Below are 13,769 nucleotides of genomic sequence, written 5' to 3'. Positions count from 1 at the left end.
TTTTTATATAATTTGTTTAAATTAGAAAAATAATTATATATAACGAAAACTTAGATTTAAAAAAATTATATAAAGAGTTGGTTATCAATTAATTTTATGAGATTTTAAAAAGTTACATGTAACTGTAATAATTTGTAATATTTAATTTTATAGTATTTGCATTAATCAACAATACATGATGTTTAATAAATTGTTTTTAATAATTTTTATCAAATAATTTATAATAAAATATATATGATAAGAATATTAGGGGAGGGTGGGGGGAGGGTTTGGTCTATATATTCACACACACACAATTACACCAACTCGCCCTCTCCAATCCCTCTTATCTTGCAACTACAGAATGGTATCATCAAAAGAAGAAAGTCTGATTCATGACATCAAGATCTCGACGGTTGGACCAGGATACGTGTCTGGTCAAGGGGCGGTCCAAGAACTAACAAGCATGGACTTAGCCATGAAGCTTCACTACCTCCGAACCACTTACTACTTCCGAAGCCAAGCATTAGAAGGGTTAACAATTATAAACATTAAGGAAACCATGTTCTACTGGTTGAACCACTGCTATATCCCTTGCGGCCGTTTTAGGCGGTCTGAATCAGGCCGACCCTATATCAAGTGCAACGATTGTGGGGTGCGGTTTATTGAGGCTCGGTGCACCATTACCCTTGATGAGTGGCTCGAACTAAGAGATGATGCAAGACATAAACTTCTTGTTCCTAACCAAGTCCTTGGTCCTGACTTGTCTTTCTGCCCACCGGTTCTAATGCAGGTTTGCTTTGCTAATCCCTCTTTCTTCCTTTCAACACCAAAATATTTCTAGTAAACACTTAAGTGGTGTTTGATTAAAGATATTAAACAGTCACTTGTGTGATTAAAAATAAAAGAAATTGTTTGGTTTTATATAATATAATGGGTTCATCCTCCTATAAGCGTACATTTTCTTTCTAGTTAAACGGTGGAATAAAAATTCCTGTCATTTTCATTCTCTTAGGACCGTTTATCAATGTTTATGTGTTTATCGGGTGTCACTTACCTTAGAGGGTGACAAACAGTAAAAGACATCGCAAGAACTGAAATCCTTATCCAATAAGTGAGCGAGAAAACTTTTATCGAGTAAGAAACATTTACCAACAATATATTTTAATAGTCTGGATATATTAAATATTGTAAATGAATGATGATCTTTACTAGTAAAAGCTTTCTAATAAACGGCTCAGATTATTATTTAAAAATGTGAAATTAGACTTTTTTTTCTTTCTAAATATGTCATCGTCTAATAAACGCGATCGAAGACGCGTGTCATCATATCCATAGTCCTTCCAAAATTAGTAGGGTCTCCTATCCTGCCTTTTGGTTCTACATGAAGAACGTTTTTCATATCTATTGGATGTCTACCGTGTTGATTATATTTATACATAAGTGTAAATAAAAATAATATTTTATCGTGTTAACTTTATGGACCAATCATAATCTTTGATCTTTATAATTACAGACAAAATTCATTATGGAATTTTTGTAACAAATTAAAAAATGATGCTTAATAAACATAGGTAAATAATCATGAACAAAGGGTAATTTTAGAAAAAAGTAGGAGGGTTTCTTTTAGCATTATTTACTTTTCCGGTAATTACTCTATTGTTTTGAAACCGACATCAAGCTTTAAGTATTTCTTTATTTGTTAATATGTAATGTGTAACTTACGAATGATGTGAAAATATGAACAATTGTTATATATATGAGTAGCTTATGAATATTGTTCACCAATGAAAATATAACGTATATAAAAATATTCATTAGTGAACGCATACCTGAATGTGTACGTATGTGTGACTGGTGAATAATGTTCACCAATGAACAAGGAACAATGTAACTTCATTATAATATGTTAAACACACATACAAATTTCATTTGTGAAGGACATCCATCATAATATGTTAAGCACACGCACAAATTTGAAGAGCCAAATTTTAGGAACAATGTAACTCTCATATTTTGTAAATATATTCTTCCTAAATTTTCCCCACTTATTAAATATTTATATAAACTATTAAGCATCAACCAATATGAATTCCTATTAGACCATTTTGGTTTGTATAGATAACACAAAAGGTAAGGTTAACAAAAAGATCACACACACACACACACATATATATATATGTGTGTGTGTGTGTGTGTAAAAGAACCCTAGTTCTTGTTCAAATCATCTATCTCACAATGGATGTTCTTGTAAAAACTCCAAGAATAACTTCAACAGGAACCTCCATTATGAACTGGATGCTTTTAGAAAAAATCTCGAAACATGAGACTTTTTCTTTCCCTCTCATTTTCTTTTCATTTCATTTCCCTTACTTTCATTTGTAAAAAGAGACTCGAGAACACAATATTGAATATTTATTTTATAGTTCTCTATCCTAAAAAAATTATAAAACCTCTTTTAATTTGTTAGCGGTATATGAGCCTCTTGCCTCCTAGGAGGTCTTGGGTTCAAACCTCATCAATGGTGAGAAGAGTGTGTGAGTTTATTTACCATATTTGCCGTATATGAAATATATTATATACTTAAAAAAACCTTCCCTCTTTATATATGTATACAATCATATATATATATATATATATATATATATATATATATATATAGGTGGAGGTTCAAACGATAACACCTCCATTTTACGAGAACGCAAGAACACCTTTATCACATGTGATAATATGCGTGAGGGGACCCTGTGATGTACGAACGACGTGTTCTACGACTTAGGTCGTGCCAAAGGTTGTCTGCGTCTATGATTTAGCATCACATGTGATGGTATTGATGAATTATAGTATCATATCAACAACACTCTTATCACATGTGATAATACTTATGAGGGGGCTTGGTGGTGTAAGGTCAACTTGGCCCACAAACAAGATCGCATCAAAAATCTTTCGCGTCTCTGATTTAGTATCACATGTGATTGTCTATAATAAAAAGGTTTTCTTGCGTTCTTGTAAAATTAAAATGTTCTCGTTTGAACCATATATATATATATATTGATCTCTTAAAAAATCTATAATCGAATTTATCGTTATCAACTAAAATTAATATACTGTTTTTAAATTAAAAATGAATATCTGTTTTTTCTTTAATGCAGTTAACGAAGTTTAAATGCGGAGGGACATCAATAGGGGTGAGCTGGGCCCACGTCCTTGGAGATGCTTTCTCTGCTGCAGGCTTTATGAACCTGTGGGGCCAAGCAACCAAGAGACAATACCCGACCCAACCCCTCCGTATGACCCGTTCAGACAATATGGGCCATAACCCCAAAAGCCCAATAAAGGATCCACTTGCTGTAAAACGGGTTGGCCCGGTTGGTGATCATTGGACGAGCTCGAATCACTCGAAAATGGAAACATATTCTTTTTCTGTTTCTTGGCCCGAGCTGACGCGTCTACAGTCAAAGATATGTGGAGATAAAAACCATCAACAGATGCCACCTTTCGAGACCATTTGCACTGTGGTTTGGCAATGTGTAGCCAAGGCTAAACACGGGTCGGAAGTGAAGGTCGTGACAATCTGCAAACATGGCTCAAAAAAGATATTTGAAGGCGTTATCACAAACGAAGCCCAATTCATTAAGGTGGTAAAAACGGAATCTTCTGTTGAAGAATCAAGCCTTATGGAACTTGGGTTGCTGATTATGAACCAAGGTGTGGACGTGCGAAGGAATGTCAAGGAAGCAATGGAGACCAATACTGAATTACCCGACTTCCTGGTATATGGAGCGAACTTGACTTTTGTCGACTTGTATGATGTTCCATTTTATGAGTTGGATGTAAGAGGACAGACACCAGTTTACGTAAACTGCGCTATTGATAACATTGGAGACGAAGGTGTTGTGTTGGTCCTTCCGGCACGAAAAAACCACTCAGATGGCATGACGGTCAGTATAACGCTGCCCACGGATCATATATCAAAGTTTAGATCCGTGCTAAAGAAAGAGTGGTCTCTTTAGCGATCTTAAAATGCATATATGTATTTCTTATTCTAATTTAATTCTACCATGCAATTATATGTACTCGAGTGCAGAACCTTCGGGCTAATGTGTGTTGCCCATTGTGTACAATAAATCATTCGTACTTTAAAAAGTACCGGTTTGTCTCTGTATTTTTCACGATATTCACGTAAACAAATGTTCTACTCTTAAAGGTGTATGACATCTCTCTCTATATTAAAAATAATCCCCACCAATTTTGAAATGCAGACCTCAACTGTTTGACTTTGACTTTAAAAGTCTCACATTGACTAGTTTCTTGAACACAAGTACCTGTGGACATGAGTTTGATCATCAAATATCCATATTTCCATTGGCCACCTGGTGTAATCAAGAGATACCATAAAGTACAAATTGAAGATCATATGGAGATTACAATTAACAGAGTCACCAGCCATCAATAAAAATGAATATTGCCTACCTCTCTTCTTTCTTTTTCTTTGATATATATATATATATATTATATATATATTATCCCTCAGTTCCCCCCTATCTTACATTTCATGTAAATACTTCTATATTACAAACCAAAATTGTGGTGAAGTTGCAAGACTGCATACAAGTTTCTTGACACTCTCTTCACAAGCAGAAGCCACAAAAATGCATCTTTCCATGCTTATCATTCCTCACCATTTCGACCCGATGGAAATGTTCCATTTCAAGAATTTAGTTCTCGTTACCCAATGGTGCAAACCACATCATAGTTTCACGAAAGGCTCAGCTTTATCACGGGTGAACAACCCCAGAAACCACATCACAGTTTCATGAAAGTCATTCCGGAAGAATTGTGATTCAAAAGTCCCCGTTTCATCTCAAAAGCAAACCAGATTTTTGGTCCTTCGAAAGAGAGCTTTTCCCACAATCATAATTGAACTCCCAAGTTGATAAAACATCAACTAGTAGGGAATAACATATGGCAAAGCACAAATATCAACAGATTCCAAGTGCTTAGCTTCAGACCATACCTCAAGCTCTTTGTTATCTTGTAAAGCATCATCTTTGGTTGTCTTTTTGAAATGGGGATCACCTTTGCTGCTGCTATATAACCACTCTTGGTCATCTAGACCAGACCACTGCTCCATTTTTGGAACTGTGAGTATTTGCTTCAAATATTTGATATCGGGATGTGGTGGTCTGATTGATGCTTCAGCCGGTGGTTTCTTTTTGGAATTGGGCAACGGTTGTGCTGCAATTTTATTAGCAACAGCAACAACAGGAGATGGCTTTGTTGAGGAGATGGGCAGTGAATGTGCTAGATTTTGATTAGCAACTGTAGATGATGTTTTTGTTAAAGGATCGGAAAATGGCTGAGTTGGAATATGATTAGGAACTGAAGATGGTGGCTTAGTTGTAGGGATGGGCGATTGTTTAGTTGCCACATGATCTATACTTACAGGTGGCGACTTTATTGTGGTGGGTTTGCACAGAATGTGATTAGCAGTAGTGATTGGCGGTTTTTTAGAGGTGATGGTCATTGGTTGGGAAGGAATTACGCCATTGACCCTCCGTTCTTTACTATCCACCTTAAAACTACCCATTGTTGTCCCTTGCTTACCTGCTAGACTTAATCCTGGGTTTTGGAGAAAATCTTGTTTCCTTCCGTTCTCTGTCAAGATACTAGATGTGGGACGAGCCATTTTGTTTGGCCTAGGTTCATTCTCTGTAAGACAATTCAACTGTTAGCTGATAAGCAAAGTAGTAACAACCTGAAAATTCAATATTGCACAATGCTCAAGAAAATATTGGAGGCCGGAGGGGGGGAGCTGATAGATGTAAAACAAAGATTATGCAGACAGCCTATCGGATAAGAAAGTACCATAAATTTTCGAGAGCCAATAATGCGTTTGAGAAGGTTGAAGAGTCGATAGAAACAAGAATAACTGATATAATGGATAGGATTAAATGTTTTGTGGTACGAACTTAGGTAATAATATTAACCTCAGCTTCAGAGCCTAAATATTATAAACCTTTGCAAAAACAAAAAGTATGACCAAAATCAAATATTTCAAAAAGAATATGGTGTGGAATGTAGGGACAAGCTGAAACTTTTGTATCAAAACTGTAATTATACGAAAGACAAGCAACAGCAGTCTACCGACTCAAAAAGACCTGTTTTTCTAACCTAGCAAATTAAGGAAGAGTTTTGTTGCAGCATAGTCGACCAGAAATGTGGATACTGATCAGTGAACACATGGGCTCAAAGCAGAAAATATATTGGTCCTTTTTAAACATAAGATCTATATTCATAATTATCCTCATCACTTATAGTGATCATTGTTACATTATACCTTCACAAACTTACATTATTTAGCTATATCATAAGGCAATTCATTAAGTTCATAAAAGAAGAAAACTGAACACTGACTGGTGGATAAATATGTGTGTTGACGATGAAGAACAAAACAAACATTACGCAGCCTATCAGGCAATAACCATTAAAACAGCATTAATAACGAGGTCAGCCACTATATAAACCATCACACTTCATACAATGTTAATGTAGCCATGGTTTATAGTGTTTAAGCTTGTTGTGCTGCCACTATGTATAGCATTCGGTAAACTAGATATAGAAAAGTTCCCATAATGCAGTTTAAGACCCATATCAGATGTTTCATAAAATCCAAAATCTGGTGCAACATGAAGTATTTGATGAAAAAAAATGAGCGATGGAAGTATAGAACGTATGCTGGCATCTACAACATTTGCACCTGTGTCAAAGTTGCATGTGTAGTGAAATCAGAAGAGATGTGGATTTGACTTGAGGGTGGAAACTTAACAAAATAATAAAAAGTAAAAAAAAATTAACAGAGAGATAACTCACCATGAGAAAAACCATTTGTCTCCACATCTTTTCTTTTCTTCAGCTCACTACCAGCACGTTGAAGACCAATGTTAGGAGAATGTGTGGACAAATCCTTAAGAGAACCAATGGTGCCACTATTCTTCATATCCTTATTTTTGTCCCTCTCTGTCTTTGTAAGCTTGCTTGCTTTCTTCATTTTCTCCTCCTTTGTTCTATCCTTGTCCTTATCTTTGTCCTTCCCCTGTCTTTGCTTGTCTCTATCTTTGTTCTTTCGTTTATCTCCTCGTTTATCATCATTTTCTTTTTCTCGCATCTTCTCTTTGTCCTCGACCTTTTTGTCTGCCCACTTATCCAAAGGAGGCATTGTACCATCAATTATATTTTGGACCATTACCAGTCGGCCAAACGTTACCTCATTGGTGATTCGTGGCCCATCCGTTTTCGGAATCTCACCTCTGTCGACACTTATTTTTCTACTTTCAACAGGAAACTGGAGGCTGCCTGTTCTTTTTTCCTCATCTCTAATTCTTCTACCTAACTCCTGCACAAATTTAGAATTATTGATATCCTCAGCCTGAATTCTGTTCCGAACCAGCAATTCTTCATTTTGACCCCATAATTTTACAGATGACTTTTTATCATCTAAGGAATTGCAATTTTCTTTACAGGATTCTTCCTTCCTAAGAAGCAGCTCTCTGGGTTCCCCATTTTGAAACTGCACGGATGATTTCTTGTGGCCTGAAGAACCGTCCTTTTGCTTATTATGCTCATTTTTCTGATGAAGCATCTCTGCATTAGGACCCTCAAATTGTCCATCAACTCTTTTCTCATCTGAGTAATTGCTCCTGCCTTTCTCCTTATCTTTTCCATTCTCCTTATCTTTCTTCTTGTCCCTGTGTTTATCTTTCTTGTCTTTCTTCTCTTTATGCTTCCCATCACTCCTGTCCTTTTTTTCTTTACCTTCTCTTTTCTCTCTATCTTTTTTATCCTTTTTATGCTTCTTCTCTTTGCGCTTCTCCTGGAATTACAAAAAAAAGAGTAGCTGAATACATTTCTACCAACAAGGAACAGATGTTTTTAATTCAAGCATGACAAATCCCACAAGTAAACATGTAAAAGGAAACGTACTTTCACAAATTTGTGCATATTATTGAACATATGAATAAATGAAGAGAATTTCTTTGCAAGTAACAAATAAACTATAGTGCAAGTCTGCAACACTGAAATTACATCATCTTCAAAAGTGCAAACAGTTGGGCACGAAGACTACAAATGTCGTTTCTCTTCAATCACTGACGTTAAGTTAATATATAATTCTTATTAGGTTATTCTATTCATCTAATTGCCAAAAAGAGCTACTGCATTTTGCAATTACACAACATTATGATCAGAATAGGTAATTGACATCATCCAAAATAGCATCAAAATAACCATGTCCTGATGTGCATATTTGGAAAAACAAATGACAAAACAAGCTACTTATCCAAACATGTATCTCAGGTTCCCAAGAATGTCTTTGCTGTTCACCCTAGTGATATGTTTGAAGTGCCACACTCCTTCCAGTAGCTTCCTAAGATTAAAACTACCAGTTTTGATATCATCAGTAAACAATTTCAACTCTTGTTGCACTCAAAAAGTGCAAGTTGTTACTGTGGGATAATAAATCATCCTATAATTGCCGATAAATAATGTATAATTTCTTTCCATCAAACACAGAAACTGTCAGTCTTTCAAGCGAAGTCACTTGCTCCTTACCTTCTCCATTTGTCAAAATATCTTGAAGTTGATCATTTACAAAAATAAAAGCAATTAATGCTTGATACGAAGTATGAATCTTCTAACCGTGGTGCAGGCACGTTCTTAGGAGACAGATGTCCAGAGGGTCAAGAGCATAATGGCTGAGGGGTGAGAAGGGGCAGACCGAGGAGGACGAGGGATTAGCAACTGAGACGGGAGATGACGGCTTTAGAAATTTCCAAAAACATGAACTCATATAGGAGTTCATGGAGACACACGACTAGGATAGTAGGTTATGTGTAAGAACTTATAGTTGCTGTGGACAGGAAAGGGAGGTTAGAGAGGTAGAGGGTGGAAAGAGCCTACAGATAGGTTATCAGAGTCCTAGGATAGGTAGGGGCACTTTGGGGGTACTCATAAGTGGATTTTGTGCAAAATTAACCACAAGCATGTCTTTTGGATTACTTACTTGCTATTGTGTTCTATGCACTTTGTCTTTAGGTCATTTAGTTGCTTCGAACTTTCCCTTATGCTTTTAATGCCCTTGTTTTATATTTTTTCTTGCTGTTTCTTTGCTTACTTCCATATGTTCCAAGCCTTTCCCCCTTCCTCAAAATTGTCTCAAGCTCTTCATGCTTTTGAAAATTTCGCTTCTTCCAAATTATAGACAAACTTCCAGAATCACTCAAGACTCCCCCAAAACTTCTTCGCAGAACCTTTTTCACAAGCCAGAGTCTTCAGGAAAACAGTCTCTCTAGCTGATGGGGTAGAGGAAAGGTTTGCGTACATCTTACTCTCCCCAAACCCTACTTCGTCGGGATTTACGGAGTACGTTTGGTTTTGTTTGGTTAGAGTAGAACTCAAGTAATTCACATAAAAAGGATGTGTTGACTATAAACACAAGGTTAAAAAATCCATGCTCCATCCTATTGGAAGTGCAATGTTTTCCATCTTAGGAAGTTGGGACCTTCCTTATTAGATGTCACATTGTGTGTTTTGAAAGGTGAAGTAAACAAAATGGCCAAATCCGCACTTGTACTTACAATGGTAATCATAATCTGATCCACAAGTGGGTTTCATTATAGTTTCTACTTTAAATTCAACTTTTCAAATTCTATCAAGAAAGAATCTACTTATCCCCACGTGTACAACTCGGTCTCAATTAATTAATATCCTAATATTTCTTCTCTAAAACAATATCCTGATATAACATACAAGGGGATTTGGGGAAACTCATTAGTAATTGAATATCATCCATGTTCATTTGCACAAATTTCAATTTGGAACCACATAGGTAAGATAAGTCTTATTGTTGTCAATCCTTTCTTCCTTTACATGAGGGGGTTTCGTTCACTAAATCTATCGGGTAACTAAAATATGATATATTATAAAGACCATGTTACCTATCTTCTCATAGTTATAGATAGCAATAGAATACTTGCTTTTAGAGGTATAAGAATGATGGAGAAATGCTTGTGGTGAAAAAAGAATAAAGACACCAGCGCATCACAGTACACAATAAAGGATGTGAAAAGTTGAAAACCAAAATAACTTAAAAGGCATGTTAGAGTTTAGACTTAGCATTCGGGTTATTACTTTTTTTCTATGTTGTCTGTACTTAGGATTCTTATTTTGCATGCCACTTATCACCTCAAGCATATCTTGTTGCTCTAGGGAGGGGGTTGAGATATGTTTTGGACCCCATGGTTCATTAGAAGAACAACTAACTTGCCATCGTGGAGAATAGCCGATAGAATGATTAACAACCAAAAATCTTCTTAGTCAAATTTGTAATTGACTGTTGACACAATTACGTCAACCTAAAAAGAGATGGCCACAAACAATATCTTAAGTTCAATAGTAAAAGCGTAACAAGAGTTCTGTTTGCTTAATTATGACTCAAAATGCAATATGAAACTGTGAACTCTCAGTTCATATGGTAGGATGCAAAAATAAAAGGGAAGAAGATTTCAGTTTTCTCATAGATTATAGAAGTGCTTTGCATTGTAACATTAACCATGTCACCAGATGTTAGTGGAGAATCAATGACAAAGAAGCCACTCTTAATTTCCCCAAACTTATGTTTTATAACTAATGTATATAGTCTTGGAGATCAACTCGACCAGTTCCCAGGGAACATTTATTGGACATTGCTCAATATGGTAAATTGGAATTTATCACCAAAAAGCAACAGGTATCTAGTTTCTATTGTTCATCTTTTGGTGTGGGAGATTGTTGACCTTCTTGTTCTAAATGGTCCATCTCCCATTAAGCTTTAAAGCACTAATCTAGCTGAAGATAAGATCAAATTATTATGTGAGCCTTTCAACAAGAGACATGCACATTCTTAAAAACTTCAAATAATGATATTAACAAACCAAATTGGAATTTGTTTAAGAGATCTCATCATGTCAAATTGAATTGTCTTGTCCAGTGAGTTGGTTAATCTTTTGTGGTTTTTGTCATATCAGTGTGATGGAATAGGATAAAGCTAGTAAGGACCAACTACATTAATAGGTGACCAACAGTAAGATGAAAATGTCACTAGTGAAAGGATAGCCAGAGCTTATCATCCTGAAAAATGTTGCATGCCAATAAACACCTCTGTCATACACGAGTTTATAGCATAGGATATGAAAGAAAAAGAGAAATCTTATGTTCTGTCATTTGCTAGTATAGTAAATTGAACTGTACATTTAATCAAGTTCGCAAATAGAAACGCCATATCTGCATGTATCAACCCATTAGCATTATTTGCGTCTACAACAGATCCTAATGGTTGTTTCTCTAATGAGATTGGATCTTGCCTCGTATAACCTCATTCCACTAAAAGATGTAGAATCCACATTGATAGATTTAGAATAGAGACTAATGAAAATGAGCCAAACTCGCATACAACCTTGTCTTATACGGTAAATGGGGACTTAGCAAAATAGAATGGCAAGTATGTTTTCTAACAAAAAAGAACCCATTACTGTATCTAGCATCTCAATTTTAGTGATTTTCAGTGTTGAACTACGTTCTCTATCAATTTTAATGACCGCAATTTTTTATTTTTAATCAGTGGAGAGCAACAAAATAATCTACTTCAAAACAAACACCATTCTTAAGGAAGCTCTTCAAATAGTAAGACAAAATGAGGTACTACAAAACGATTTGAATGAATGTAGTCAAAAAGTACATGCACTATTTCATGATCGTGCGAATTGACTTACCTTCTTCAGCAAGTCGGCATCATCGGTTGTGGGTTTCTTTTCATATCCAGGTGGTGGAAATGGAAAGCACCGAGACATTGCACAAGCTCCCCGAACAAGTGATACTGAAAACTTTGACAAACAAAAACTTTGCAACTACTTTTAAGCATGACCATTCCAATGTGGAAGGGAACAAGCAACTATTCTCCTCTCCATTAACCATGTCCTCACACTCATTTCCAGATTCAATGCCCTTCCATGCACCTCTCAGACTCAAACTGCAAAACCCACAAACAAAATCAATTTGCCTTCCACCATGATTATAATGCAAATTAAACCTCCCTACCATGAATAGAAATCTAATGTCAGGCTAAGAGTAACACTTACAGTTGGAAAGCCAAACATAAATAGCACAAAAGGTACAGCATGTACAAAATTATTCTTGACTATGTGAATCCAAATGATTTCTTGCAAAAACCTAAGTCAACCATTTCTGCGTTTCCAACTCTTTTCATACCTTCCATCCAACTAACTCCACTTCCCCAACAATTATATCTACCAATCTATTAATGTTATAAGAACCCTTAAATTTTGAACCATAAGATTCAATAATCCAGCTCTTGATCACTGCCTATGCACTAAAACAAGGATCAAGGATTTCTCATCGTAACGGTTGGTGAAATAGGAATGCACTCTAATGGAACCCAATCTCAAGGATCTCCGATGACAAATTGATCGAAACCCTAATTCTCCAAAAACTCAATGCGATCGATCCAACCCTAAACCTGAAAACCCCAAACCTAATTACACAATACCCTGAATCTCAATTTACTAGGAATCCAAAAAACCCTCCATACCAGAGTTTTCTTTTTTTCAAAATTGTATAGGAATAAAGCGAAAATTGCAAACTTTTGTTTTCCTCTTATAGCTATCCCTTTCTAAAGGCACCTATGAAAAGCGCTTTGTAGCTCGAATCACAAAGGATCGTGCTCTTTACACATTTCATTACAGAAAAAAACGCATGAAGTGATGATGATCGATTAATTAGAATTGAACACACCCACACACATACGTAATTCAATTTACCTTGTCCGCTAAAAAGTGGACATTGTATATGAATTGGAGTAGAGATAATCGGATACAGAAACACTTTTCGCTGTGTAAAATCTCAATCAATCTCCAATGGTTTAAGTGTGTGTTTGTAAGGGTTTTTTGAGGAGAACTTCTGTGAGTAGGTTTTCTGTTCGGGAATTACACGCGAAAGAAGAAAAAGGCAGAGGCCCGAAATCCACATTTATATATTGACAACGCTTTTAGAGAGAGAGATTCTTTCTCTCTCTACCAGCCGCTCCCTGATCTTTTATCCAAGTGGACTGGAAAATTGGGGTCTCATATTTGCTATTCCAACCCCTCAACTTTTATACAATTTCAATTTTCATACACAAATTAAATATCACAATTTTCAAGGACTAAATTACTAAAATTGTCTATTTGGTTTACGTATAAGGTCAGGCTTAAAGAAAAATCGTAAAAAATGAAAAACTAAGGAATATTTTGATAATCGTTCATTGAGACAGTATGCACATGTACATACAAGTAAATTGTAAGCAATTTAACTGGTATGCACGTGTACATGTTATACACACGTGCATAAAAACCAAGAAATTACTTCAATTATTTGAATACACATGTATATACTTCCAGATGAATGCGGGTGTTACTCAGTTTTTTTTTTTTTGGGTTTTCTCGATATACATATATGCATATATATTGAGTATTCGTATCTTGAAGGAGGTTTAAATGAGAACGGTACAAAATAAAAGAACACGAAAAATGGTCAAATCTCATGTAAAATCATATATTATTTTACACTAACAATCAACGCAAGGTGTGCGGCAAGGTGTGAGGCAATGTGTTCCGCAACCTCAGGTCAAGACCAAATTCGCATGAATCTGTTAGTGAATGCCCAAAAACCAATCATATGATGATTGTAACTTTGAGTTG

General features: G+C 35.7%; 2 protein-coding genes across 3 annotated transcripts; one reads left to right on the top strand and one right to left on the bottom strand.

The window, feature by feature from the left end:
- The first annotated feature begins 260 nt into the window (after positions 1 to 260).
- On the top strand, positions 261 to 4,150 carry LOC112513579 (protein ECERIFERUM 26-like). Its single transcript, XM_025119886.1, has 2 exons — positions 261 to 772; positions 3,132 to 4,150. The coding sequence occupies exons 1-2, from the start codon at positions 344 to 346 to the stop codon at positions 3,990 to 3,992; spliced, it is 1,290 nt and encodes a 429-aa protein (XP_024975654.1). The 5' UTR covers positions 261 to 343; the 3' UTR covers positions 3,993 to 4,150.
- Positions 4,151 to 4,513: 363 nt separating this feature from the next.
- LOC112513563 (myb-like protein X) lies at positions 4,514 to 13,068 on the bottom strand. Of its 2 annotated transcripts, XM_025119866.1 has the most exons (4): positions 12,852 to 13,068; positions 11,787 to 12,043; positions 6,853 to 7,852; positions 4,514 to 5,691 (listed from the first exon to the last, which is right to left on the bottom strand). In XM_025119866.1, exons 2-4 carry the CDS (start codon positions 11,862 to 11,864, stop codon positions 4,928 to 4,930), a joined length of 1,842 nt encoding a protein of 613 aa, XP_024975634.1. In that variant the 5' UTR covers positions 11,865 to 12,043; positions 12,852 to 13,068; the 3' UTR covers positions 4,514 to 4,927. The 2 variants fall into 2 exon arrangements, with proteins under 2 accessions (XP_024975634.1, XP_024975642.1); XM_025119874.1 differs by lacking the exon at positions 12,852 to 13,068 and having other exon boundaries at positions 6,853 to 7,849; positions 11,783 to 12,039.
- Between the last annotated feature and the right edge of the window lie 701 nt (positions 13,069 to 13,769).

This window comes from Cynara cardunculus (genome assembly GCF_001531365.2).
Source record: "Cynara cardunculus var. scolymus isolate 2C chromosome LG 1, CcrdV1, whole genome shotgun sequence".
Lineage (NCBI taxonomy): Eukaryota > Viridiplantae > Streptophyta > Magnoliopsida > Asterales > Asteraceae > Cynara > Cynara cardunculus.
The sequence above is the reverse complement of the archived record's forward strand: the minus strand, read 5'-3'. Positions and strand labels throughout refer to the sequence as shown.

Excerpts from the sequence above, each read along its gene's own strand:
- LOC112513579 (XM_025119886.1), top strand. The coding sequence starts at position 344 with ATGGTATCATCAAAAGAAGAAAGTCTGATTCATGACATCAAGATCTCG. Across the intron at positions 773-3,131 it reads GCCCACCGGTTCTAATGCAG|TTAACGAAGTTTAAATGCGG; the intron begins GTTTGCTTTGCT and ends TCTTTAATGCAG.
- LOC112513563 (XM_025119866.1), bottom strand. The coding sequence starts at position 11,864 with ATGTCTCGGTGCTTTCCATTTCCACCACCTGGATATGAAAAGAAACCC. Across the intron at positions 7,853-11,786 it reads ATGCCGACTTGCTGAAGAAG|GAGAAGCGCAAAGAGAAGAA; the intron begins GTAAGTCAATTC and ends TTGTAATTCCAG. Across the intron at positions 5,692-6,852 it reads GACAAATGGTTTTTCTCATG|AGAATGAACCTAGGCCAAAC; the intron begins GTGAGTTATCTC and ends ATTGTCTTACAG.